Source organism: Somniosus microcephalus, chromosome 4 (assembly GCF_052327205.1).
Source record: "Somniosus microcephalus isolate GS21.2 chromosome 4, FLI_Smic_1.0, whole genome shotgun sequence".
Taxonomy (NCBI): domain Eukaryota; kingdom Metazoa; phylum Chordata; class Chondrichthyes; order Squaliformes; family Somniosidae; genus Somniosus; species Somniosus microcephalus.
The window spans coordinates 66664270-66691037 of NC_140990.1; the positions used below are offsets into that span (position 1 = coordinate 66664270).

The 26768-nt window shown below is 48.3% G+C and overlaps 1 protein-coding gene across 1 annotated transcript in view; it reads right to left on the reverse strand.

Moving 5' to 3' along the window:
- Nucleotides 1-793: 793 nt before the first annotated feature.
- Nucleotides 794-26768, reverse strand: part of LOC147119110 (uncharacterized) — a 46006-nt gene continuing 20031 nt past the window's right edge. Inside the window, exon 2 of the mRNA XM_085984033.1 lies at nt 794-2586. Within this exon, the coding sequence (XP_085840159.1) occupies nt 1384-2586 (1203 nt within the window). The 3' untranslated portion in view covers nt 794-1383. The remainder of the gene's footprint in view (nt 2587-26768) is intronic.

A 26768-nucleotide genomic window follows, 5' to 3' on the forward strand; every position in this document is an offset into this window, starting at 1 on the left:
AGATGAAATTAAATGAGGATAAGTGTGAAGTGATGCACTTTGGAAAAACAACAGGGAGAGGCCGTATAATCTAAATGGGACTATTTTGAGGGGGTGCAAGAGCAGAGGGACCTGGGGGTCCATATTCACAAATCTTTGAAAGTGCCACGGCAAGTTGGTGAGGCGGTTCAGAAAGCGTATGGGATACTTGGCTTTGTAAATAGGGCCATTGAATACAAAAACAAGGAAGTTACACTAAACCTTTACAAATCACTAGTTAGGAACATAGGACAGGAGGAGGCCATTCAGCCCCTCGAGCCTGTTCTGCCATTCAATGAGATCATGGCTGATCTGTGACCTAACTCCAAACACCCGCCTTTGGCCCATATCCCTTAATACCTTTGGGTAACAAAAACCTATCAATCACAGATTTAAAATTAACAATTGATCTAACATCAATTGCCGTTTGCGGAAGAGAGTTCCAAACTTTTACCACCCTTTGTGTGTAGAAGTGTTTCCAAATTTCACTCCTGAAAGGTCTGGCTCTAATTTTTAGACTATGCCCCCCAGTCCGAGAATCCCCAACCAGCGGAAATAGTTTCTCTCTATCTACCCTATCTGTTCCCCTTAATATCCTGAAAACTTCGATCAGATCACCCCTTAACCTTCTAAATTCCAGGGAATACAACCCTAATTTGTGTAATCTCTCCTCGTAACTTAACCCTTGAAGTCCGGGTATCATTCTGGTAAACCTACGCTGCACTCCCTCCAAGACCAATATATCCTTCCTAAGGTGTGGTGCCCAGAACTGCTCACAGTACTCCAGGTGTGGTCTAACCAGGGTTTTGTACAGCTGCAGGGTTTTGGCCTCAGCTGGAGTCTTGTGTACAGTTCTGGGCACCACACTTTAGGAAGGATGTCAAGGCCTTGGAGAGGGTGCAGAGGAGGTTGACCAGGATGGTACCAGGGATGAGGGACTTCAGTTATGTGGAGAGATTGGAGAAGCAGGGATTGTTCCCCTTAGAGCAGAGAAGGATAAGAGGAGACCTAATAGAGGTGTTCAAAATGATGAGGGGTTTTGATCGAGCAAGTAGGGAGAAACTGTTCACTCTGGCAAGTGGGTCGGTAATCAAAGGTCACAGATTTAAAATAGTTGCTAAAAGAACTAGAGGGAAATGAGGAGAATTGTTTTCACACAGAGGGTTGTTAAGATCTGGAACGCACCATCTGAAAGGATGCTGGAATCAGGTTCCACAGGAACTTTCGAACAGTAATTGGACATATACTTGAAGAGGACTAGTTTGCAGAGTTCTCGGGATAAAGCTGGGGTTTGGGACTAAATTGGACAGCTCTTTCAAAGAGCCGGCACAGACACGATGGGCCGAATCACCTCCTTCTGTGCTGTTAGATTCGATGATCAGTGTGAACACGCTGGTGTCCCTTAAGGCTCGTCGAGCTTTTAAAACTCTTCCCACAGTCAGAACATTTAAAGGGTCTCTCGTCAGTGTGAACAAGCTGGTGTGTCTGCAGGGTGGATGACCGAGCGAATCTCTGCCCACACATGAAGCAGGTGAACGGTCTCTCTCCAGTGTGGAGGAGCCGATGTCTCTTCAGCTCCCCAGAGCTTTTAAATCTCTTCCCACAGCCAAAACATTTAAAGGGGTTCTCTCCAGTGTGAACAAGCTGGTGTGCCAGCAGGTTGGAGGACCGAGCGAATCCCTTCCCACACACGAAGCAGGTGAACGGCCTCTCCCCAGTGTGTAGGTGTTGGTGTTTCTTCAGTTCCCCGGAGCTTTTAAAGATCTTTCCACAGTCAGAACATTTAAAGGGTCTCTCGTCAGTGTGAACTCGCTGGTGTCTCTGCAGGTTGGATGACTGAGTGAATCCCTTCCCACACACGGAGCAGGTGAACGGCCTCTCCCCAGTGTGAACTCGCTGGTGTCGCTTGAGCTCCTGGGGGATATTAAAGCTCTTCCCACAGTCAGTACATTTAAAGGGTCTCTCATTAGTGTGAAATCGCTGGTGTTTCAACAGGTCGGATGACTGAGTGAATCCCTTCCCACACACGGAGCAGGTGAATGGCCTCTCCGCAGTGTGAACTCGCTGGTGTCCCTTCAGATCCCTGGAGCTTTTAAAGCTCTTCCCACAGTCAGGACAGTTAAACGGCCTCTCATCGGTGTGAGCTTGCTGGTGCAGCTTCAGATCCCTGGGGCTTTTAAAGCTCTTCCCACAGTCAGAACATTGAAATGGTCTCTCCCCAGTGTGAACAAGCTGGTGTAGCTTCAGATCCCTGGGGCTTTTAAAGCTCTTCCCACAGTCAGGACATTGAAATGGTCTCTCGTCAGTGTGAACAAGCTGGTGTCCCTTCAGATCCTGGGGGCTTTTAAAGCTCTTCCCACAGTCAGAACATTGAAATGGTCTCTCGTCAGTGTGAACAAGCTGGTGTTGGTTCAGATACTGGGGGCTTTTAAAGCTCTTCCCACAGTCAGGACATTGAAATGGTCTGTCGTCAGTGTGAACAAGCTGGTGTTTCTTCAGTTCCCCGGGGCTTTTAAAGCTCTTCCCACAGTCAGAACACTGAAATGGTCTCTCCCCAGTGTGAACTCGCTGGTGTGTTTGCAGGTGGGATGAACAAACAAATCCCTTTCCACACACGGAGCAGGTGAACGGACTGTCCCTGGTGCGACTGCGCCGTTGAACTACCAATGCAGACGGGGAACTGAATCCCTTCCCGCCGTCCCCACCTTTACCCAGTTTCTCCCCGGTGTGACGGTGCACGTGTCTCAGGTCAGGCAATCGGCTGAATCCGCGTCCACACACCGAACACGTGTGCGGTTTGTCATCGCTGCGATCGCTACTTTCTCCTTCCATGTGCAAAGGCCGATGATATTCAGGTCCTGATGAATCGAGTGACTCTGTCAGATCTTGACGTGATGTTTGGTCTGAGCTTCCCGCCTGTAACTGCTCCACTTCTATAACCCTGTAAATTGAGATCAGAAAAGGATCAGAGGCAAACTGTTGTTTAATTTTCCTCTTTCCGAACCCAGGGGCAGTGAAGCTGATTTTCAGGCCCCAGCTGCTGCACAGGTTGGTTGAAAGGATCAGCAGTAATGGCGGCTGTAATACCCACAAGCCCCTGTGGTCCAGAAAGCGCTCTGTTGACTCTGAGTCCCGCACATGTGCTCATGGCCCCCGCGCTCTCCCTCCTGCTCCACAATCGCCCGTCCCGATCGGTCCACAACGCACATGCTCAGCACACAAAACCCCGCGGTTGGAACATCGAGCGCGCATGTGGAGCCGCAACATCTGGTACGCGTGCGCGGCTCAGGTGGGGGTGAGTCCGTGTTACGCCTCAGCCGCCAGGGAGGTGCACATGCGCAGGACGACCCAACATTCTTCCTGTCAGCAATCACTCCCTCGTTTCTTTAATAAAAACAGAAACTGCTGGAAATACTCAGCAGGTCAGGCAGCATCTGTGGAGACAGAAACAGAGTTAACGTTTCAGGTCGATGACCTTTCGTCAGAACTGCTTGTTCTTTAGTGTCAGCTGTGACTCAGTTGGTAGCACTCTTGCCTCTGAGTCAGAAAGTTGTGGGTTCAAGTCCCACTCCAGAGACTTGAGCACAAAAATCTAGGCTGACACTCCAGTGCAGTGCTGAGGGAGTGCGGCACTGTTGGAGGTGCCGTCTTTCGGATGAGGCGTTAAACTGAGGCCCCATCTGCTCTCTCAGGTGGATGTAAAAGATCCCATGGCATTATTTCAAGAAAGAAAGACTTGCATTTATATCGTGCTTTCATGAACACCAGATGTCTTGAAGTGCTTTACAGCCAATGAAGTACTACAATGAAGTAGTCACTGTTGTAATGTGGGAAAGAGCAGGGCAGTTATCCCCAGTCTCCTAGCCAAAGTTTATCTCTCAATCAACATAAAAAGATAGATTATCTGGTCATTATCACATTGCTGTTTGTGGGAGCATGCTGTGCGCTAATTGACTGCTGCGTTTCTTACATTACAACAGTGACTACACTTCAAAAGTACTTCATTGGCTGTAAATCGCTTTGGGTCGTCCGGTGGTGGTGAAAGACGCTATAGAAATGCAGTCTTTCTTTCTTCACTCGTCTCACCAGCGACCTCTTCTAGCTGATGGTTGATTGACATTACAAGAGGATTTGAGTACAGGACTAAAGAAGTCTTACTCCAATTATATCGGGCCTTGGTGAGACCACACCTGGAGTACTGTGTACAATTTTGGTCTCCTTACCGAAGGAAGGATATACTTGCCATAGAGGGAGTGCAACAAAGGTTCAACAAGATCAATTCCTGGGATGGCGGGACTGTCACGTGGTAGAGAGAAAACAGGGAATTATAGACCGGTAAGCCTGACATCGGTAGTGGGGAAAATGCTAGAGTCCATTATAAAAGATGTAATAGCAGAACACTTGGAAAACAGTGACAGGACTGGACAAAGTCAACATGGGTTTACAAAAGGTAAATCATGCTTGACTAATCTACTGGAATTTTTTGAGGACGTAACTGGTAGAATAGATAAGGGAGAACCAGCAGATGTGGTGTATTTGGACTTTCAGAAGGCTTTTGATAAGGTCCCGCATAAGAGATTAGCATGTAAAGTTAAGGCACATGGGATTGGGGGCAAGGTACTGACTTGGATAGAGAACTGATTGGCAGACAGGAAGCAAAGAGTTGGAATAAACGGGTCTTTTTCCGAGTGGCAGGCAGTGACTAGTGGGGTACCGCAGGGATCGGCCCTAGGACCCCAGCTATTCACAATATATATAAATGATCTAGACGAGGGAACCAGATGTAATATCTCTAAGTTTGCAGATGACACAAAGTTGGGTGGGCGTGTGTGCTGTGAGGAGAATGCAGAGAAACTCCAGTATGATTTGGACAGGTTGGGTGATTGGGCAGATGCATGGCAGATGCAATATAATGTGGATAAATGCGAGGTTATCCACTTTGGTGGCAAAAACAGGAAGGCAGATTATTATCTGAATGGCAATAGATTGGGAGAAGGGGAAGTGCAACGAGACCTGGGTGTCCTTGTGCACCAGTTGCTGAAGGTAAGCATGCAGGTGCAGCAGGCGGCTAAGAAGGCAAATGGTATGTTGGCCTTCGTAGCGAGAGGGTTGGAGTACAGAAACAAGGATGTCTTGCTGCAGTTGTACAGGGCCTTGGTGAGACCACACCTTGAGTATTGTGTGCAGTTTCGGTCACCTTATCTGAGGAAGGATGTTCTTGCCATGGAGGGAGTGCAGCGAAGATTCACCAGACTGATACCTGGATTGGCAGGAATGACGTATGAGGAGAGATTGGGTCGATTGGGCTTATGCTCGCTCGAGTTTAGAAGAATGAGAGGGGATCTCATTGAAACTTATAAAATTCTAACAGGACCAGACAGACTTGATGAAGGATGTTCCCGATGGCGGGGGATTCCAGAACCAGGGGTCACAGTCTAAGGATAAAGGGTAAGCCATTGAGGACTGAAATGAGGAGGAATTTCTTCACCCAGAGAGTGGTGAACCTGTGGAATTCTCTACCACAGAAGGCAGTGGAGGCCAATTCATTAAATATATTCAAGAAGGAGTTGGATATATTTCTTAAGGCTAAAGGGATCAAGGGATATGGGAGAAAGCAGGGACAGGGTACTGAATTTGGATGATCAGCCATGATCTCACAGGCTCGAGGGGCCGAATGGCCACTCCTGCTCCAACTGGGGTCAGCCCAGAGTCCGCGCATGCGCACACGGAGCGGCGGTTTGGGCCGAGTCCTGCGCAGCGACCCCCCCCGGTCACCAAGGGTAATAACCGCGCATGCCCAGAGGAGACCAACCCCCTCCCCCACTCGGAGCTGCGTCTGCGCACTTGGATGCTGTCGGACGTTATCTTTCCTCCCCACATATGTTCCAGTTGTAGTCTGTTCGTCCTGAACCTTAGCAGACCTGTTCGCGAGGCTGGTCTTTAAGGCCCTTAATCAGCAATAATTGGCCTTTATAATCCCATTTCAACAGGCCCTTGCATTTTTAACCCTTTTCCCACGTAAAACATGCCTGGTGGGGATCACGCCTGTGAAACCTGGCGTGAGCACTATTGGCTTGCTGACTATTAGCTGCAGGTCAACCATTAAAGAGATTTGATCAGTCATCATTTGCAGGTGGCAGGACTTTGTTGTTTCAGGCCTGGGGCAACTTTTACCAGGCTTAACCACACCTGTGGAAGGTTGGAGCCTCACACACATCTCCAGTGTGACCTCCTGGGAAACCCCGCTCACCACCTTCACTCAGTGCTTCCTCAACGGAGGCATATACCAGAAGCATGGGAGCCATTTATTTCCTTCCCTTCTGGGCATTAGATGAGCTCGAACACCAGTCGCGGCACCAGCAGAACCAGGAACAACAGCAGCAGCAACAGGAGCGCCAGGCTGCTGCTCACCCACCTGAAGCTGCACAGGCCAGAAGGGGCCAGCGCTTGGAGGTGGCTTGAGAGCACCTTGCTGCACATCAGGGGGCCATGGGGACCCGTATCTGCACTGGCAGTCCTACTCAGAAGGACTTCCATGAAGGTCTGGTTTCTCTGTTCAATAGATGCCCATCGCTCCTCAAGAGGTGTCATTCTATTATGAACACGCACCATGTTTTCCATACCATGGCGACTTATCTCCTCCATGGAGGTTGCCATCCTTTCCATGGTGATGCGTTCATGCGCCAATGACCCCACAAAGGCTCTGCTCATGTTCGCTATGGACTTCTCCATTTGCTCCACACTCGCAGCGACCCTGGAGATAAAACCTGCCAGAGACTCCTGCATCTGTTCCTGGAGTTCCAGCCCCGCTGATCTTATGGATGGACCCAGAGGCAGAGGGTCGACATGCAGCTGAGCCGAGCTGGCAGAGTCCTGCGCCTTGTGACTAGCACTCTCCACTGCTGGCCCTGTCTCCACAATCTGCTGATGCTCACTTGTGAGCTGTGATACACCAGGTGACAACACTACTCTATGTCCCGAAGGTCCCACCGAGGCGTGTCTGCGCTGGTGCTGGGTGCGCTGCATTCTGCTGATGCTGCGCCCTCAGAGATTGCAGCTTCCTCTGAGGAGTCTGGATGCTCCGGCTGTTCCTCCTGGCTAGTGGGGACGGCTGCTTGCGATGGTCCTGTGGGGAAGTAAAGGAAAGAGTCAGAGATGTGATGCCAAGGTTACATGCACATTGCATATTGCAGGTGATCATAAGTTAGAACTTCAGAATCATTATCAGCGACTCATGCAATGTCAATGAGAGAGATGGAAAACTATTGTGTCACCAGCTTGCTGTGAGGCACCCGTCTGTCCATCCCCCACTTGCGCATCTTCCTCCACTCCTATGATCTCCAGGACCGCCTTCTCCCAGGGGTTGGGCTGGGCTACTGAGGGCGGCCCTCCTCCTGTCCTGGCTCGCTCTCTCCTGTTGTGAGCTCTCTTTTCCTGCAATGAGGGAGACAAGTGGAGTTTGAGTGAGAATGAAGGAGTGAGTGTAGAGATTCCATAGCATAGATACTTAGAAGGAGACAAAGATGGAGTGAGGTTGCAAGACCAAGGGCCCTCCCTGTGTGTTGTCAGTTGGTTTCATAGCATCAGAGTGATAGGGAGTGTGAGGGCTGCATAGCCGAATAGTGATGTGAATGTGACCATAGAGAGAAAGGGAATGGATAAGGGTGCATGGATGTCAGTGTCAAGTGGGATGTGGAGGAAGAGATTGCAAAAGCTGAGTGCTGGTGAGGAAAGGCAATGGGGTTCAGATTGAGGGTGATGGCAAAGTCATACTCACTTTTCCAGTGCGGAGAAGGTCATGAAATCTCTTCCTGAACTGAATCCAGGTTCTGCGGGGTACTGACAAAGAGTTGACCTCCTCTGCCACCTGGATCCACACAGCCTTGGTCTGCTGGGGAGGCTTCTTCCTCCCTGAAGAAGGGAAGAGCACCTCTTTATGAGCTCCTGCTCCCTCAACTAGAGCTTGCAGGGCAACGTCATCAAACCTGGGAGCAGACCTTGGTCTCTCGCTGGTCATTCTGCCTCCAGGTCCCTCTAGCATGAACGGGCAAGAGGTTGGCAGTCTGCAGAAGAAGCAAGGCTTGCTGTGGACCTTAAATGCAGCAGCAATAAAGACGTCATCGGAGGGAACTTTCAGTCATGAAAAATCCCTTTGCAAAGGCTTCCCACATGTTGGAAATCAACTGGCCAATTGAGTTAAAATTGCATCAATCTCCCACATCCATTTAGATTCGTGTGGGAAACACGAAATTCGTTAACACGACACCATCCTGCACCTGAGCTAAAATCACCCACATAGAGTCCAAAAGCAAGGAAGTTATGATGAACCTTTATAAAACACTGGTTCGGCCTCAACTGGAGTATTGTGTCCAATTCTGGGCACCGCACTTTAGGAAGGGTGTGAAGGCCTTAGAGAGGGTGCAGAAAAGATTTACAAGAATGGTTCCAGGGATAAGGGATGAGGGACTTCAGTTATGTGGATAGACTGGAGAAGCTGGGGTGGTTCTCGCTTGAGCAGAGAAGGTTGAGAGGAGATTTGATAGAGGTGTTCAAAATCATAAGGGTTCTGGACAGAGTAGATAGTTCATAGAAGATAGGAGCAGGAGTGGGCCATTCGGCCCTTCGAGCCTGCTCTGCCATTCAATGAGATCATGGCTGATCATCCAAATTCAGTATCCTGTCCCTGCCTTCTCCCCATATCCCCTGATCCCTTTAGCCTTAAGAAATATATCTAACTCCTTCTTGAATATATTTAATGAATTGGCCTCCACTGCCTTCTGTGGTAGAGAATTCCATAGGTTCACCACTCTCTGGGTGAAGAAATTCCTCCTCCTCTCTGTCCTAAATGGCTTACCCCTTATCCTTAGACTTATGACCCCTGGTTCTGGACTCCCCGGCCATCGGGAACATCCTTCCTGCATCTAGTCTGTCTAGTCCTGTTAGAATTTTATAAGTTTCAATGAGGTCCCCTCTCATTCTTCTAAACTCTAGCGAGTATAAGCCCAACCGACTCAATCTCTCCTCATACATCATTCCTGCCATTCCAGGTAACAGTCTGGTGAATCTTCACTGCACTCCCTCCATGGCAAGAACATCCTTCCTCAGACCAAAACTGCACACAATACTCAAGGTGTGGTTACAACTGCAGCAAGAATTTCTTGTTCCTGTACTCGAACCCTTTCGCTACAAAGGCCAACATACCATTTGCCTTCTTAACCGCCTGCTGCACCTGCACCTTCAGCGACTGGTGCACAAGGACACCCAGGTCTCATTGCACTTCCCCTTTTCCTAATCTATTGCCGTTCAGATAGTAATCTGCCTTCCCGTTTATTACCACCAAAGTGGATAACCTCGCATTTATCCACATCATACTGCATCTGCCCAATCACCCAACCTGTCCAAATCATACTGGAGTTTCTCGACATCCTCCTCACAGCACACACGCCCACCCAGCTTTGTGTCATCTGCAAACTTGGAAATATTACATCTAGTTCCCTCGTCTAGATCATTAATATATATTGTGAATAGCTGGGGTCCTAGCACCGATCCCTGCGGTACCCCATTAGTCACTGCCTGCCACTCGGAAAAAGACCCGTTTATTCCAACTCTTTGCTTCCTGTCTGCCAACCAGTTCTCTATCCAAGTCAGTACCTTGCCCCCAATCCCATGTGCCTTAACTTTACACGCTAATCTCTTATGTGGGACCTTATCGAAAGCCTTCTGAAAGTCCAAATACACCACATCCACTGGTTCTCCCTTATCTATTGCACCACTTACATTCTCAAAAAATTCCAGTAGATTAGTCAAGCACGATTTAACTTTTGCAAATCCATGTTTACTTTGTCCGATCCTGTCAGTTTTCCAAGTGCTCTGCTATTACATCTTTTACAATAGAGAGAAACTGTTCCCATTGGCGGAAGGGTCGAGAACCAGAGGACACAGATTTAAGGTGATTGACAGAAGAACCAAAGGCGACATGAGGAAAAACTTTTTTACGCAGCGAGTGGTTAGGATCTGGAATGCACTGCCTGAAAGGGTGGTGGAGGCAGATTCAATCACGGCTTTCAAAAGGGAATTGGATAAGTACCTGAAGTAAAGAAATTTGCAGGGTTACGGGGAAAGGGCGGGGAGTGGGACTAGCTGATGTGATCTTGCAGAGAGCCGGCATGGGCTCGATGGGCCAAATGGCCTCCTTCTGAGCTATAACCATTCTATGATTCTATAAAATATTAGAAAGTTTGTTCTACAGAAGTACGAGATTTATCTGTTTTTATTGATGAATTTAAAAAGTCTCTATTAAAACCTGAGCCAGTGTGTTGTGAGACAAAGAGCCTTGTGTCCAATAAGGGGAATAAAGGCCCACAGCCTCCCCTGGCCCCGGGCCCTGAACAAGGGACTGGAGAAACTCGCTGCCCTGCGGATCAGACAATCAGCCGGCGGTAGTCCCGCCCCTCGGGCTCCCCGATTGGTTGGAGGACCCGCCGCCGGCTCACTCCTCCAGTCCCGCCCCACTCGCTCCCTATTGGTCGGAAGCTGCCTTCAATCAGGCCGTGGGCCCGGGCCACGTGTCCCCAAGGAGATCACGTGCTCCATCCAACTGACGCCACTCAGTCCGGGGCCTCGCGGACTCTCAGGTTTTTCTATTTCACTTTATTCTCCCCCCCGATCCACCCCTCCCCCCACCCCACGCGATTCTCCACCCAATCGGAGCGGAGAAAACTCACTTTGCGTCGCCGATCGTGACTCTGGAACCGACACCAAGGCCTTTCCCCGGAATGCCCCGCGCCAACTCTGTCCGACAGCATCCCAGTGCGCAGACACAGCTCCGAGTGGGGGAGGGGGGGGTTGGTCTCCTCTGGGCATGCGCGGTTGTTACCCTTGGTGACCGGGAGGGGTTGCTGTGCCGGACTCAGCCCAAACCGCCGCTCCGTGTGCGCATGCGCGGACTCTGGGCTGACCCCAGTCGGAGCAGGAGTGGCCATTCGGCCCCTCGAGCCTGCTCCACAATTCAATGAGATCATGGCTGATCATCCAAACTCAGAACCCTATCCCTGCTTTCTCCCCATACCCCTTGATCCCTTTAGCCTTAAGAAATATATCCAACTCCTTCTTGAATATATTTAATGAATTGGCCTCCAGTGCCTTCTGTGGTAGAGAATTCCACAGGTTCACCACTCTCTGGGTGAAGAAATTCCTCCTCATCTCTGTCCTCAATGGCTTACCCCTTATCCACAGACTGTGACCGCTGGTTCTGGACTCCCCGGCCATTGGGAACATCCTTCCTGCATCAAGTCTGTCTAGTCCTGTTAGAATTTTATAAGTTTCAATGAGATCCCCTCTCATTCTTCTAAACTCCAGCGAGTACAAGCCCAATCGACCCAATCTCTCCTCATACGTCATTCCTGCCATCCCAGGTATCAGTCTGGTGAATATTGCTGCACTCCCTCCATGGCAAGAACATCCTTCCTCAGATAAGGCGACCAAAACTGCACACAATACTCAAGGTGTGGTCTCACCAAGGCCCTGTACAACTGCAGCAAGACGTCCCTGTTTCTGTACTGCAACCCTCTCGCTACGAAGGCCAACATACCAATTGCCTTCTTAACCGCCTGCTGCACCTGCATGCTTACCTTCAGCGACTGGTGCACAAGGACACCCAGGTCTCGTTGCACTTCCCCTCCTCCCAATCTATTGCCGTTCAGATAATAATCTGCCTTCCTGTTTTTGCCACCAAAGTGGATAACCTCACATTTATCCACATTATACTGCATCTGCCATGCATCTGCCCAATCACCCAACCTGTCCAAATCATACTGGAGTTTCTCGGCATCCTCCTCACAGCACACACTCCCACCCAACTTTGTGTCATCTGCAAACTTAGAGATATTACATCTGGTTCCCTCGTCTAGATCATTTAATATATATATTGTGAATAGCTGGGGTCCTAGCACCGATCCCTGTGGTACCCCACTAGTCACTGCCTGCCACTCGGAAAAAGACCCGTTTATTCCAACTCTTTGCTTCCTGTCTGCCAACCAGTTCTCTATCCAAGTCAGTACCTTGACCCAATCCCATGTGCCTTAACTTTACATGCTAATCTCTTATGCGGGACCTTATCAAAAGCCTTCTGAAAGTCCAAATATACCACATCCGCTGGTTCTCCCTTATCTATTTTACCAGTTACGTCCTCAAAAAATTCCAGTAGATTAGTCAAGCATGATTTACCTTTTGTAAATCCATGTTGACTTTGTCCAGTCCTGTCACTGTTTTCAAAGTGTTCTGCTATTACATCTTTTAGAACGGACTCGAGCATTTTCCCCACTACCGATGTCAGGCTTACCGGTCTATAATTCCCTGTTTTCTCTCTACCACGTGACAGTCCCGCCATCCCAGGAATTGATCTCGTTGAACCTTTGTTGCACTCCCTCTATGGCAAGTATATCCTTCCTTAGGTAAGGAGACCAAAATTGTACACAGTACTCCAGGTGTGGTCTCACCAAGGCCCTATATAATTGGAGTAAGACTTCTTTAGTCCTGTACTCAAATCCTCTTGTAATGTCAATCAACCATCAGCTAGAAGAGGCCGCTGGTGAGACGAGTGAAGAAAGAAAGACTTGGATTTCTGTAGCGCCTTTCACCACCACCGGACGACCCAAAGCGCTTTACAGCCAATGAAGTACTTTTGAAGTGTAGTCACTGTTGTAATGTAAGAAACACGGCAGTCAATTAGTGCACAGCAAGCTCCCACAAACAGCAATGTGATAATGACCAGATAATCTATCTTTATATGTTGATTGAGAGATAAACATTGGCTAGGAGACTGGGGATAACTGCCCTGCTCTTTCCCACATTACAACAGTGACTACTTCATTGTAGTACTTCATTGGCTGTAAAGCACTTCAAGACATCTGGTGGTCATGAAAGCACTATATAAATGCAAGTCTTTCTTTCTTGAAATAGTGCCATGGGATCTTTTACATCCACCTGAGAGAGCAGACGGGGCCTCAGTTTAACGTCTCATGCGAAAGACGGCACCTCCGACAGTGCAGCACTCCCTCAGTACTGCACTGGAGTGTCAGCCTGGATTTTTGTGCTCAAGTCTCTGGAGTGGGACTTGAACCCACAACTTTCTGACTCAGAGGTGAGAGTGCTATCAACTGAGTCACAGCTGACACTAAAGAACAAGCAGTTCTGACGACAGGTCATCGACCTGAAACGTTAACTCTGTTTCTGTCTCCACAGATGCTGCCTGACTTGCCGAGTATTTCCAGCATTTTCTGTTTTTATTCAAGAAACGAGGGAGTGATTGCTGACAGGAAGAATGTTGGGTCGTCCTGTGCATGCACACCTCCCTGGCGGCTGAGGCGAAACACCAACTCGCCCCCACCTGAGCCGCGCATGCGTACCAGATGTTGCGGCTCTGCATGTGCGCCCGATGTTCCAACGTTTTGTGCGCTGAGCATGCGCGTTGTGGACCGATCGGGACGGGCGATTGTGGAGCAGGATGGAGACCGCGGGGGCCATGAGCACATGCGCGGGACTCAGCGTCAACAGAGCGCTTGCTGGAGCGCGGGGACTTGTGGTTATTAGAGCCGCCATTACTGTTGATTCTTTCAACCAACCTGTGCAGCAACTGGGGCCTGAAAATCAGCTTCACTGCCCCTAGGTTCGGAAAGGGGAAAATTAAACAACAGTTTGTCTCTGATCCTTTTCTGAACTCGATTTACAGGGTTATAGAATGGATCAGTTACAGGCGGGAAGCTCAGACCAAACATCATGTCAAGAGCTGACAGAGTCGCTTGATTCATCAGGACCTGAATATCATCGGCCTTTGCACATGGAAGGAGAAAGCAGCGATCGCAGTGATGACAAACTGCACACGTGTTCAGTATGTGGACATGGATTCAGCCGATCGCCTGACCTAGCGAGACACATGCACCGTCACACCGGGGAGAAACCGGGTAAAGGTGGGGACGGTGGAAAGGGATTAAGTTCCCCGTCTGCATTGGAAGTTCAACGGCGCAGTCACACCAGTCCGTTCACCTGCTCCGCGTGTGGAAAGGGATTTGTTTGTTCATCCCACCTGCTGAGACACCAGCTTGTTCACACTGATGAGAGACCATTTCAATGTTCTGACTGTGGGAAGAGCTTTAAAAGCCCCAGGAAACTGAAGGGACACCAGCGAGCTCACACTGACGAGAGACTATTTAACTGTCCTGACTGTGGGAAGAGCTTTAAAAGTCCTGGGGATCTGGTGCGACACCAGCTTGTTCACACTGGAGAGAGACCATTCACCTGCTCCATGTGTGGGAAGGGATTTACTCTGTCATCCCACCTGCTGGTACACCAGCGAGTTCACACTCACGAGCGACCCTTTAAATGTTCTGACTGTGGGAAGAGCTTTCAAAGCTCCGGGGCGCTGAAGAGACACCAGCACCTACACACTGGGGAGAGGCCGTTCACCTGCTCCATGTGCGGGAAGGGATTCGCTCAGCCCTCCAACCTGCAGAGACACCAGCGAGTTCACACTGACGAGAGACCCTTTAAATGCTCTGAATGTGGGAAGAGTTTTAAAAGCCGCCGGGAGCTCAAGCAACACCAACACCTACACACTGGGGAGAGGCCGTTCACCTGCTTCGTGTGTGGGAAGGGATTCGCTCGGTCCTCCAACCTGCTGGCACACCAGCTTGTTCACACTGGAGAGAACCCCTTTAAATGTTTTGGCTGTGGGAAGAGATTTAAAAGCTCCGGGAAGCTGAAGAGACATCGGCTCCTCCACACTGGAGAGAGACCAGTTCGGGGGCGGCAGCAGAGAGGAGGTGAGCCCGGTATAAAAACCGGCGCGAAGACCGAGGCCCGAGACCAGTTCGGGGGCGGCAGCAGAGAGGAGGTGAGCCCGGTATAAAAACCGGCGCGAAGACCGAGGCCCGAGACCAGTTCGGGGGCGGCAGCAGAGAGGAGGTGAGCCCAGTATAAAAACCGGCGCGAAGACCGAGGCCCGAGACCAGTTCGGGGGCGGCAGCAGAGAGGAGGTGAGCCTTACCAACTCAGCAGCGGGGAGAGAGGTAAAAAGTAATCAGAGTGTGACGTCACCAGGGAGCAGGTAAGTGATTGGTTGGTGACTATTTCTCTTTTTTAAACTTTAGCTCTGTAGTTTATAGTTACTAGGGTCTTTTCTGGTGTAGCAGGGACTGTTGGTAGACTATACAAGTGCCTTAGAGATATCTTTAATTGGCGATAGTAAATTAATTTAAATTAATTAAAGGGAAGGTCATGCCAGGAGAGCCCAGCCCCGTGATATGCTCCTCTTGCTCTATGTGGGAATTCAGGGACACTGCCGGTGCCCCTGATGAGCACGTGTGCCGGAGATGCATCCATCTGCAGCTACTAGCAGACCGCATTGAGGCACTGGAGCTGCGGGTGGATGGGTTGTTGAGCATTCACGATGCTGAGAGGGTCGTGGATAGCACGTTTAGTGAGTTGGTCACACCGCAGGGAAGGGTTGCACAGGAAGAAAGGAAATGGATGACCACCAGGCGGAGCAATAGAAGCAGGCAGGTAGTGCAGGAGACCCCTGTGACCATTCCCCTCTCAAACAGGTATACCGATTTGGATACTGTTGAGGGGGATGACTCACCAGGGGAAGGCAGCAGCAGCCAACTTCCTGGCACTGGGGGTGCTCCTGCTGCCCAGGAAGGGAGGAAAAAGAGTGGGAGAGCAATAGTGGTAGGGGATTCTATAGTAAGGGGAACAGATAGGCGTTTCTGTGGCCGTAGACGTGAATCCAGGATGGTTTGTTGCCTCCCTGGTGCCAGGGTCAAGGATGTCACTGAGCGGCTGCAGGGCATTCTGGAGGGGGAGGGTGAACAGGCAGAGGTTGTGGTCCACATTGGTACCAACGACATAGGTAAAAAGAGGGATGAGGTCCTGCAGCAAGAATTTAAGGAGCTAGGGGCAAGATTAAGGAGCAGGACCTCAAAGGTTGTAATCTCTGGATTACTCCCGGTGCTACGTGCTAGTGAGTATATGAATAGGAAGATAGAACAGATGAATGCGTGGCTAAAGGGATGGTGCAGGGGGGAGGGCTTTAGTTTCCTGGATCACTGGGCCTGCTTCTGGAAAAGGTGGGACTTGTACAAGTCGGACGGTCTACACCTGAACCAGAGGGGGACGAATATCCTTGCGGGGAGGTTTGCTAGCACTGCTGGGGGGGGTTTAAACTAACTTGGCAGGAGGATGGGGTACAGAGTGGAGCTATAGTAGGGGGTGATTTACAGCCAAATACAGAGGAAAAAACGAGTCAGCTGGGAAGGCAGAGAAAATATGTGAGGGCAAAAGGGAATATGGCAAGGCTGGAAGGCATTTATTTTAATGCAAGGAGTCTTGCAAATAAGGTGGATGAACTGAAGTTGTTGTTGAACACATGGGAGTACGATATTGTTGCTATCACGGAGACATGGTTGAGGGAGGGTCAGGACTGGCAGCTCAATATTCCGGGGTATAGAATCTTCAGGAGAGACAGAGGGGGGTGTAGAAGGGGAGGGGGTGTTGCAATATTAATTAAAGGAGTCGATTACTGCTGTAAGGAGGGATGATATATTAGTGGGTTCCTCTAATGCGGCCATATGGGTAGAACTTAAAAACAAAAAGGGGGCAAGCACCTTGCTGGGAGTGTACTATAGGCCCCCAAACAGTCAGGGGGAGATAGAGGAACAGATATGTAGGCAAATCTCAGAGAAGTGCGAAAATAATAGGGTAATAATAGTGGGGGATTTCAACTTCCCCAATATTAATTGGGATAGTCAGAGTGTGAAAGGCTTAGAGGGTGCAGAATTCTTAAAGTGCATCCAGGAGAGCTTTTTGAGCCAACATGTAGAAAGTCCTACAAGAGAGGGGGCAGTACTGGACCTAATTCTAGGGAATGTAGCCGGGCAAGTGGTGGAAGTGTCAGTAGGAGAGCATTTTGGCGACAGTGACCATAATTCGGTGAGATTTAAGGTGGTCATGGAAAATGTTAAGTCTGTGGGTTGTATTATAAATAATCACAGACTCCACTGTTAACAAAATAAAACACGTCTTTACTATTCAGAGGCTCGGGCGATTCTGCCCTAGTTAACGTATCACAACCCTTATATACTGGTGTGGTCACTATCGGTATTACAGTATACATGAGCCAATAGATAGTGCCACCCTAAAGTAGTGCTCTTAAAGGCGAACGGTTACATTCTATAGTTCCCTTAAAGGTAAACGGTTACATACACAACACTCCTCCCTTCCTAGCTTATTACTTACAGAATCCCGTTAAACATACAATCTTCAACTTTATATAAACAGTTTGCAGATATACTCTCGATGGAGTCAACGTCATATAACAATTTACAGATATACTCTCAATGGAGTCAACGTCATATAACAGTTTACAAACATACTCTCAGTGGAATCAGTTTACAGGTTCAGTCTCTGTGGGAACAGTTCATAAATTCAGTCTCTGGTATTAATTCGTTCCAGACAGCATCCTCCATAGCCTTTTTTTTTTTTTAAACAGCTTGTACTTTCGTCCTGTTGAACCAGCAGTGCGGACTTATACAACCCACTGGCTGTCTTGATAATGTCCCTGGATTTTTTTTTTACAAATTTAGCACCTTTCGTAGTGTTCGGACTGAGGTAGTAGAAGTAATAATATTTTAAACAGTTATTATTTTCTGCTTCTTCTTTTTCTTTTCTGCCTTTTTGAAACTCTCCGAGCTCTTTTCCCGGCTGCCATCTGTAGCGCCACCAACTCTCTATGTTCCTTAGACCTTAAGTGCTTCCTCAGGATTTCAGCACTTTGGGAGTTCCCATCACAATTTGGGCAGACCACATCCTCATAACATTCGGTGTCACTCAACAGGTCAAAACCCTTCTTCAAGCAATCATATTCATCCTGCTCTTCCTCGGATGTCTGCCCTTCCTTCCCTCCTGGCCTCATTTGTGCGTTCAATCCTTTCCCTTCCTTCAGGGATTTCGTTATCAGGCTATTTAATCCTTCTACTGAAGTAGCTGTTTCCCCATTCTCCTGTTCCCCTGGACGTAATTCAGCGTACTCCTCCATTTCATCCATCATTTTCTCCAATGCTTTCATCTTCTCTTCCTCTTGTACTTTGGCTTCCAGTGCTTGGAGAAGTTGCGCCTCGATGCTCTCTAGCTCATGTTCAGGGCCCATTCCCAGTTGAAACTGTTCTTCAAGTCGGTCAACCTCGGTAATTGCCGCCTCATATTTGTCTTGGGCTTCCTTCCATATTTTTATGAGTTCTGCCATGTCTTTCACCTCTACATCCTCATCTATGTATGGAACTTCTACCGATGAGTCTGTCTTGGCCCTGAGCTCCTCAAGAATTTCCTGCAGCCTTTGGACTTCTTGCTCATGTTCAACCTTTAGTTGCTCATATACTTCCAACGAAACTAGCTTTTCGGAGGTTGCTGAGTTAACCCCCTCCAGAATTGTAGTCTGGGCCTGTTCATACTGTTTTTTTAACTTCTCGCACTCTGCTTGTAAGGAGTCGTAGAGAAGAACTGGAATAAAATCCTGGCTTCCTGAAGATTCCTCTTCATTTGTTTCTTTCGCAATTTCCTGTTGGAGTTCAGCCAAGGCTGCTATGCTATCTGCCTCTCGAAGTCTCACTGCCATCAACTCTTCTTTATTCTTGCAGTCCATCTCAGCCATTTCCCGTTTACTTTCATTTAACTGAGTGAGTAGTCCCTTATTTTGGGCTGAGAGATATTGCACCTTCTCATGTAGACCCTTGCACTCCTTCTCTGCTTGACATAGCTGATTACCGCTGATTTGGTTCTGCATTTCAAGTTCCAACATCCTTTGCTTAGCTTCTTTCAGTTTCGCCCCTATAAGCTCCTCTTGCAACATGGCCACATTATTCTCATCAGGTAAAGAAGCGTTTCTCTTTTCCATGTCCAAGATTTGTTTCTGCATCTCCTTAAGAGCACCCTGTGATTCAACTTCTCTTAACTTTGCCTGCACTAGCTCCGTCTCTAATTGCAGAACAAAATCCTCAGTGCAGCGTGATTTGCCCTTCTGCTGTATCTCTAGATCATGCAAATATTCTAACCCCTGAACATCATCAGGGAGATGTGATCGGTAATTGGTCACGATGGCTCTATGGTCGCTCTCTGCTTGAGCCAGTAGGTTCTGTTGTCTTTCCAGACTCTCCCATTCGGTGTCATAGAACTTTTTCATTGTTTTCATCTCTTGTACGAGGCGGTAACTTAATTGTTCTAATTGTTGTTGTACTTTGAAATAGCGTTGAGTTCGAGCCCGGTGTTCCTCCGTAATGCATATGTCTGTAGCTTGAACAGACTCAGAATTCTCTGTCTTTATGCACGCCATCGATTTTCCAACCTTAGTCTGTGAGTTAATGTTAACCTTGTTTTTCATACATAAGCTGGACTTATCGTCTTCCGGCTCAGAGTCTGAGCTGCTTGTCTGCACCGAGTCCTCACTCGTCATTGCTTGTCGGTAGTGCCATTCCATGTCTATTTTCTTGATCCACTCCCGTCCTAGAAGTGGTGGTCCTCCCTCAGGTAGTACGTACAAATTCATTCTTGGGTGTACTTTACCCCTATCTCTCACCTTGACTCTTATTTTCCCCATGGGGTATACGCGATGCCCCGTGTATGTCTGTAATACGAACTTGGTATTTCTTAAGGGTATGTGAGAGAATAGTCGGTGGTAGTCCTTTTGGTTGATGACTGATACAGCTGATCCCGTGTCCAGCTCCATTCGTACTTGGACTCCAGCTATTTTTAGTGTGACCCAGATCGTCTGTAGATCAGTTACTTTACCCACATTGTGGATTCTCAGACTATCCAACTCCTGGCTGTTTGGGTCTGAGTCTGAATTTTGTTCGTCTGAACTCTTTTCAGCCACCTGATGCACCTTGTTGTACTTTTCTTGTGGTGGTGGCTTCCTTTGTTTGTTGGTCTTCTTTCTGGACCTGCATACCTTCGCGATGTGACCCAGTTTGCCACATTTCCTGCACTCTTGATTCTTAAACCAGCACTGATTCTGGTCGTGCGTTGTCTTTCCACAACGGTAGCATTTGGAAATGCTTGCAGTCATTTGGTCCACCCCGAGTGCCGCCGCCTTTAGCTGCATTTCCGCCGTTCCTTTCACTGCGGCTTCGTGCGATGAAGCTATGAGGACAGCCCTGTCCAGTGTGAGGTCGTTTTCCTCCAGGAGTCGCTTCTGCGTTCCTTCTTTGGCCAAGCCGCATACGAACTTGTCCCACAGCGCCTCTGTCAAATTCCCTCCAAACTGGCAGTATTTCGCTAGCTTACGCAGTTCGACTAAGTATTCCGCATTGCTTTCATCTTGCCTCTGGGTTCTGGCGTAAAATTTAAATCGTTCAGCCAGCATCAACGGTGTGGGGTTCAAGTGATCCTTCAGCACTGCTACGATCTCTTCGAAGGTCTGGTCCACTGGTTTAACTGGTGCTATTAGATGTTTCAAAAGCCCGTATGTTTTTGCTCCCATCGAATTTAACAAAGTTATTGCCTTGTCGTCATCCTCAATGTCGTTGGCTACGCAATATATTTCTATGCGTTCCACATACGTGGCCCAGTCTTCTATTTCAGCATTAAAGTCATTAATATTTCCTCGCTTAGGCATCTTCTTCTCTTTGAGTACAGTACAAGTATTACTTTACTTATTATTAATTTTCTTCTCTCTTCTTGAGAACACCACAAGTATTGCTGTACTTATACTTATTTTCCCTCTCTTCTTGAGAACACACCAGCCTTTCTGAAAAATCTTATTACTTTCCTGAAATTCTTAATAATTTCCAAGATGGCGGTTTCCCGCTTCTTCCTTCTTCTTCAGCGGTTTCCCCGCGAAAAATGGCGGCTTTCCCGCGCTTCTCGCTCTCCCCGCCCACTTCGATGGCGGTTTTCCCGCGCTTCTCGGCGCTCTCCGCCCACTTCAATGGCGGTTATCACCCGTTCCCCGACGCTGACTTTCAGCCCGAGTGCGGCTCTTATCAGCGGATGCGATCGATGGCCCGGCTGCGCCTCGCACTTGAAAGCGGGCCCCGGCCTCTGGCTCACCCGCTCGCGCGGATCTTGCTCGCTCCCTCCCGGGCTCTGGCTTACCCGCTCGCGCGTTTCACCGCGGCTCTTATCAGGGATTGCGATCGCCCTTATCTCCCGATCGGTGGCACTGTCTTTGCAGCCAACGCTGCGGCTTACCCACGAGGTTATGGAGGCTTCAGGGTCCTAATGCCTGTCGCTTCCAGCCTGTCGGTTCCAGACTGGTGAGGATTGAAACCTCTCTTCAACGTCCTGTCTTCGGACGAAGCCGCCGTGGAACAACTGCCGCAGGGTTCGAATCCTGACTCGTCGCCAATGTTAAGTCTGTGGGTTGTATTATAAATAATCACAGACTCCACTGTTAACAAAATAAAACACGTCTTTACTATTCAGAGGCTCGGGCGATTCTGCCCTAGTTAACGTATCACAACCCTTATATACTGGTGTGGTCACTATCGGTATTACAGTATACATGAGCCAATAGATAGTGCCACCCTAAAGTAGTGCTCTTAAAGGCGAACGGTTACATTCTATAGTTCCCTTAAAGGTAAACGGTTACATACACAACAGAAAAAGACAATGACGGCCCGGAAATAAGGGTTCTAAATTGGGGGATGGCCGATTTTAATATGATAAGGCAGGATCTGGCCAAAGTGGACTGGGAGCAGCTACTTATAGGAAAATCCACATCAAAGCAGTGGGAGGCTTTCAGAGGGGAAATAGAGAGAGTACAATGCCAACATGTTCCTGTAAAGGTCAAGGGTGGGACCAACAAGCAAAGGGAACCTTGGGTGACAAGGGATATACAAAAATGCATTAGGAAAAAAAGAGGGCCTTTTGGCAGTTACAAAAGACTAAAGACGGAGGAAGCCCTAGAGGAGTATAAAAAGTGCAGGGGCATACTTAAAAAAGAAATTAGGAGGGCGAGGAGGGGCCATGAAATAACACTGGCGAGCAAAATAAAGGAAAATCCTAAGATGTTTTATAAGTATATTAAGGGCAAGAGGATAACCAGGGAAAGGTTAGGGCCCATTAGGGACCAAAGTGGCAATCTGTGTATAGAGCCAGATGATGTAGGCGGGGTTTTAAATGAATTTTTTGCATCTGTGTTCACTATGGAGAAAGATGATGTAGACAGAGAAATCGGGCAAGGGGGCTGTGACATACTTGAACATATTAGCATCGAGAGGGAGGAGGTACTAGCGGTTTTAGCAGGCCAAAAAGTGGATAAATCCCCAGGCCCGGACGAGATGTACCCCAGGCTGTTGTGTGAGGCAAGGGAGGAGATTGCAGGGGCTCTGACACAAATTTTCAGAACCTCTCTGGCCACAGGGGATGTACCAGAGGACTGGAGAACAGCTAACGTAGTACCATTATTCAAGAAGGGTAGCAGGGATAAACCAGGGAATTACAGGCCAGTGAGCCTAACATCCGTGGTAAGGAAATTATTGGAAAAAATTCTGAGGGACAAAATTAGTCTCCACTTGGAGAGGCAAGGATTAATCGGGGATAGTCAGCATGGCTTTGTCAAGGGTAAATCATGTCTGACAAATCTGATTGAATTTTTCGAGGGGGTGACTAGGTGTGTGGATGAGGGAAATGCTGTGGATGTGGTTCACATGGACTTCAGTAAAGCTTTTGACAAAGTCCCGCATAGGAGACTGGTCAAGAAGGTAAGAGCCCATGGGATCCAGGGTGCCTTGGCGCGTTGGATCCTAAACTGGCTGAGTGGCAGGAGGCAGAGGGTGATGGTCGAAGGTTGCTTTTGTGACTGGAAGCCTGTATCTAGTGGGGTACCTCAGGGATCGGTGCTGGGTCCCTTGCTGTTTGTGATCTACATAAATGATTTGGATGAGAATGTAAAAGGTATGATCAGTAAGTTCGCAGATGACACGAAAATTGGTGGGGTGGTAAATTGTGAGGAGGAAAGCCTCAGGCTACAGGAAGATATAAACGAGTTGGTCAGATGGGCGGAAAAGTGGCAAATGGAATTTAACCCTGAAAAGTGCGAGGTGATGCATTTTGGACGGACAAATAAGGCAAGGGAGTACACAATGAGTGGTAGGACCCTAGGAAGTACAGAGGGTCAGAGGGACCTTGGTGTGCATGTACATAGATCCCTGAAGGCAGCGGAACAGGTAGATAAGGTGGTTAAAAAGGCATATGGGATACTTGCCTTCATTAGCCGAGGCATAGAATATAAGAGCAGGGAGGTTATGATGGAGCTGTACAAAACGCTGGTGAGGCCACAGCTGGAGTACTGTGTGCAGTTCTGGTCGCCTCACTATAGGAAGGATGTGATTGCTTTAGAGAGGGTGCAGAGAAGATTCACCAGGATGTTACCTGGGATGGAGCGCCTCAGCTATGAAGAAAGACTAAACAGGCTGGGGTTGTTTTCATTGGAGCAAAGAAGGCTGAGGGGGGACCTGATTGAGGTGTACAAAATGATGAGGGGCATAGATAGGGTAGATAAAGAGGAACTTTTCCCCTTAGTAGGGGGGTCAATAACAAGGGGGCATAGATTCAGGGTAAGGGGCAGGAGATTTAGAGGGGATTTGAGGAGGAACTTTTTCACCCAGAGGGTGGTTGGAATCTGGAACTCTCTGCCTGAAAGGGTGGTAGAGGCAGGAACCCTCACAACATTCAAGAAGCATTTGGATGAGCACTTGAAATGCCATTGCATACAAGGCTATGGACCAAATGCTGGAAAATGGGATTAGACTGGACAGGGATTGATGGACGGCGCAGACACGATGGGCCGAAGGGCCTCTTTCTGTGCTGTAAAACTCTATGACTCGCTCCGTGTGTGGGAAGGGATTCGCTCAGTCATCCACCCTGCAGACACACCAGCTTGTTCACACTGACGAGAGACCGTTTAAATTTTCTGACTGTGGGAAGAGCTTTAAAAGCTCTAAGAACCTTAAGGGACACCAGCGTCTTCACACTGATCATAGAATGTAACAGCACAGGAGGTGGTGATTCGGCCCATCGTGTCTGTGCCAGCTCTTTGAAAGAGTTGTCCAATTTAGTCCCAAACCCCAGTTTGCTCGATCAAAACCCCCTCATCATTTTGAACACCTCTATTAGGTCTCCTCTTAACCTTCTCTGCTCTAAGGGGAAACAATCCCAGCTTCTCCAATCTCTCCACATAACTGAAGTCCCTCATCCCTGGTACCATCCTGGTCAACCTCCTCTGCACCCTCTCCAAGGTCTTGACATCCTTCCTAAAGTGTGGTGCCCAGAACTGTACACAAGACTCCAGCTGAGGCCAAAACCCTGCAGCTGTACAAAACCCTGGTTAGCCCACACCTGGAGTACTGTGAGCAGTTCTGGGCACCACACCTTAGGAAGGATATATTGGCCTTGGAGGGAGTGCAGCGTAGGTTTACCAGAATGATACCCGGACTTCAAGGGTTAAGTTACGGGGAGAGATTACACAAATTAGGGTTGTATTCCCTGGAATTTAGAAGGTTAAGGGGTGATCTGATCGAAGTTTTCAGGATATTAAGGGGAACAGATAGGGTAGATAGAGAGAAACTATTTCCGCTGGTTGGGGATTCTAGGACTGGGGACATAGTCTAAAAATTAGAGCCAGACCTTTCAGGAGTGAAATTAGGAAACACTTCTACACACAAAGGGTGGTAGAAGTTTGGAACTCTCTTCCGCAAATGGCAATTGATGCGAGATCAATTGTTAATTTTAAATCTGAGATTGATAGGTTTTTGTTACCCAAAGGTATTAACGGACATGGGCCGAAGGCGGGTGTATGGAGTTAGGTCACAGATCAGCCATGATCTCATTGAATGGCGGAACAGGCTCGAGGGGCTGAATGGCCTCCTCCTGTCCTATGTTCCTAACTAGTGATTTGTAAAGGTTTAGTGTAACTTCCTTGTTTTTGTATTCAATGGCCCTATTTACAAAGCCAAGTATCCCATACGCTTTCTGAACCACCTCACCAACTTGCCGTGGCACTTTCAAAGATTTGTGAATATGGACCCCCAGGTCCCTCTGCTCTTGCACCCCCTCAAAATAGTCCCATTTAGATTATACGGCCTCTCCCTGTTGTTTCTCCCAAAGTGCATCACTTCACACTTATCCTCATTTAATTTCATCTGCCTTGTGTCTGCTCATTTCACAGTCTGTCTCTGTCCTCTGAAGTCTGCTACTTCTATGCTCACTATTTACTACGTTGCCAAGTTTTGTATCATCTGTAAACTTCAAAATTGTACACCTATACCCAAGTCCAGGTCAGTTATATATAACAAGAAAAGCAATGGTCCTAATCCCGACCCCTGGGGGAACCCACTGCATACTTCCCTCCAGTCAGAATAACATCCCTCAGCACTGCTCACTGCCTCCTCTCCCTTAGTCAATTATACCCAAATTACCATCAGTCCTTTAATTCCCTGTGCTTCTATTTTCCGAGTAAGTCTCTTATGTGGTACTTTATCAAATGCCTTTTGAAAGTCCATATATATAACATCTACTCCACTACCTTCATCCACCCTCTGTTACTTCATGAAAGAACTCAATCAGGTTAGTCAGACACGATTTACTTTTAACAAATCCATACTGGCTGCCCCTTATTAACCCATGCTTCTCCAAGTGAGAATTAATTTTGTCCTTGACGATGGTCTCTCGTCGTTCACCCACCACTGACATTAGACTGATTGGCCTGTAGTTACCAGGTTTATCCCTCTCCCCTTTTTTAAACAGGCTGTAACATTTGCAATCCTCCAGTCCTCTGGCACCACTCCCATATATCTGAGGGAGATTGAAAGATTGTGGTCGGAGCTTCTGCTATCTCCACCCTAGCTTCCCTCAGCAATCTAGGATGCATCGCATCTGGACCGGGTGACCAGTTAACTTTGAGTGATGACAACCTATTTAGCACCTCCTTTCTATCCATTTTTATCCAATTTCTCTACTCCCCCCTCCTCTACTGCGACATTAACTTCATCCTCTTTTGTGAAGACAGATGCTAAGTACTCATTCAGTACCTCAGCCACGTCCTCTGCCTCTGTATGATGAGCTCCTATTTGGTCCCTAATCGGCCCCACCATTCCTTTAACTATCCTTTTACTTTTCATATGTTTATAGAAGATTTTTGGGTTCTCTTTTATGTTACCCGCTAATCTTTTCTCATATTGTCGCTTTGCCCTTCTTATATCCTGTTTCAATTTCCCCGCACTCTCTGTATTCTGCCTGGTTTTTGACTGTATTCTGTACCTGACATTTGTCGTAAACCTCCTTTTCGGTTTTATTCTAACCTCGTTATCCTTTCTCATCCAGGGAGCTCTAGCTTTGGATGCCCCATCTTTCCTCCTTATGGGAATATGCTTGGATCGAACACCATCGGATGTTCCCGATGGTCGGGGAGTCCAGAACCAGGCGTCACAGTCTAAGGATAAGGGGTAAGCCATTTAGGACAGATATGAGGAGGAATTTCTTCACCCAGAGAGTGGTGAACCTGTGGAATTCTTTACCACAGAGGGCGGTGGAGGCCAATTCATTAAATAAATTCAAGAAGGAGTTGGATATATTTCTTAAGGCTAAAGGGATCAAGGGATATATGGAGAAAGCAGGGACAGGGTACTGAGTTTGGATGATCAGCCATGATCTCATTGAATGGCGGAGCAGGCTCGAGGGGCCGAATGGCCTACTCCTGCTCC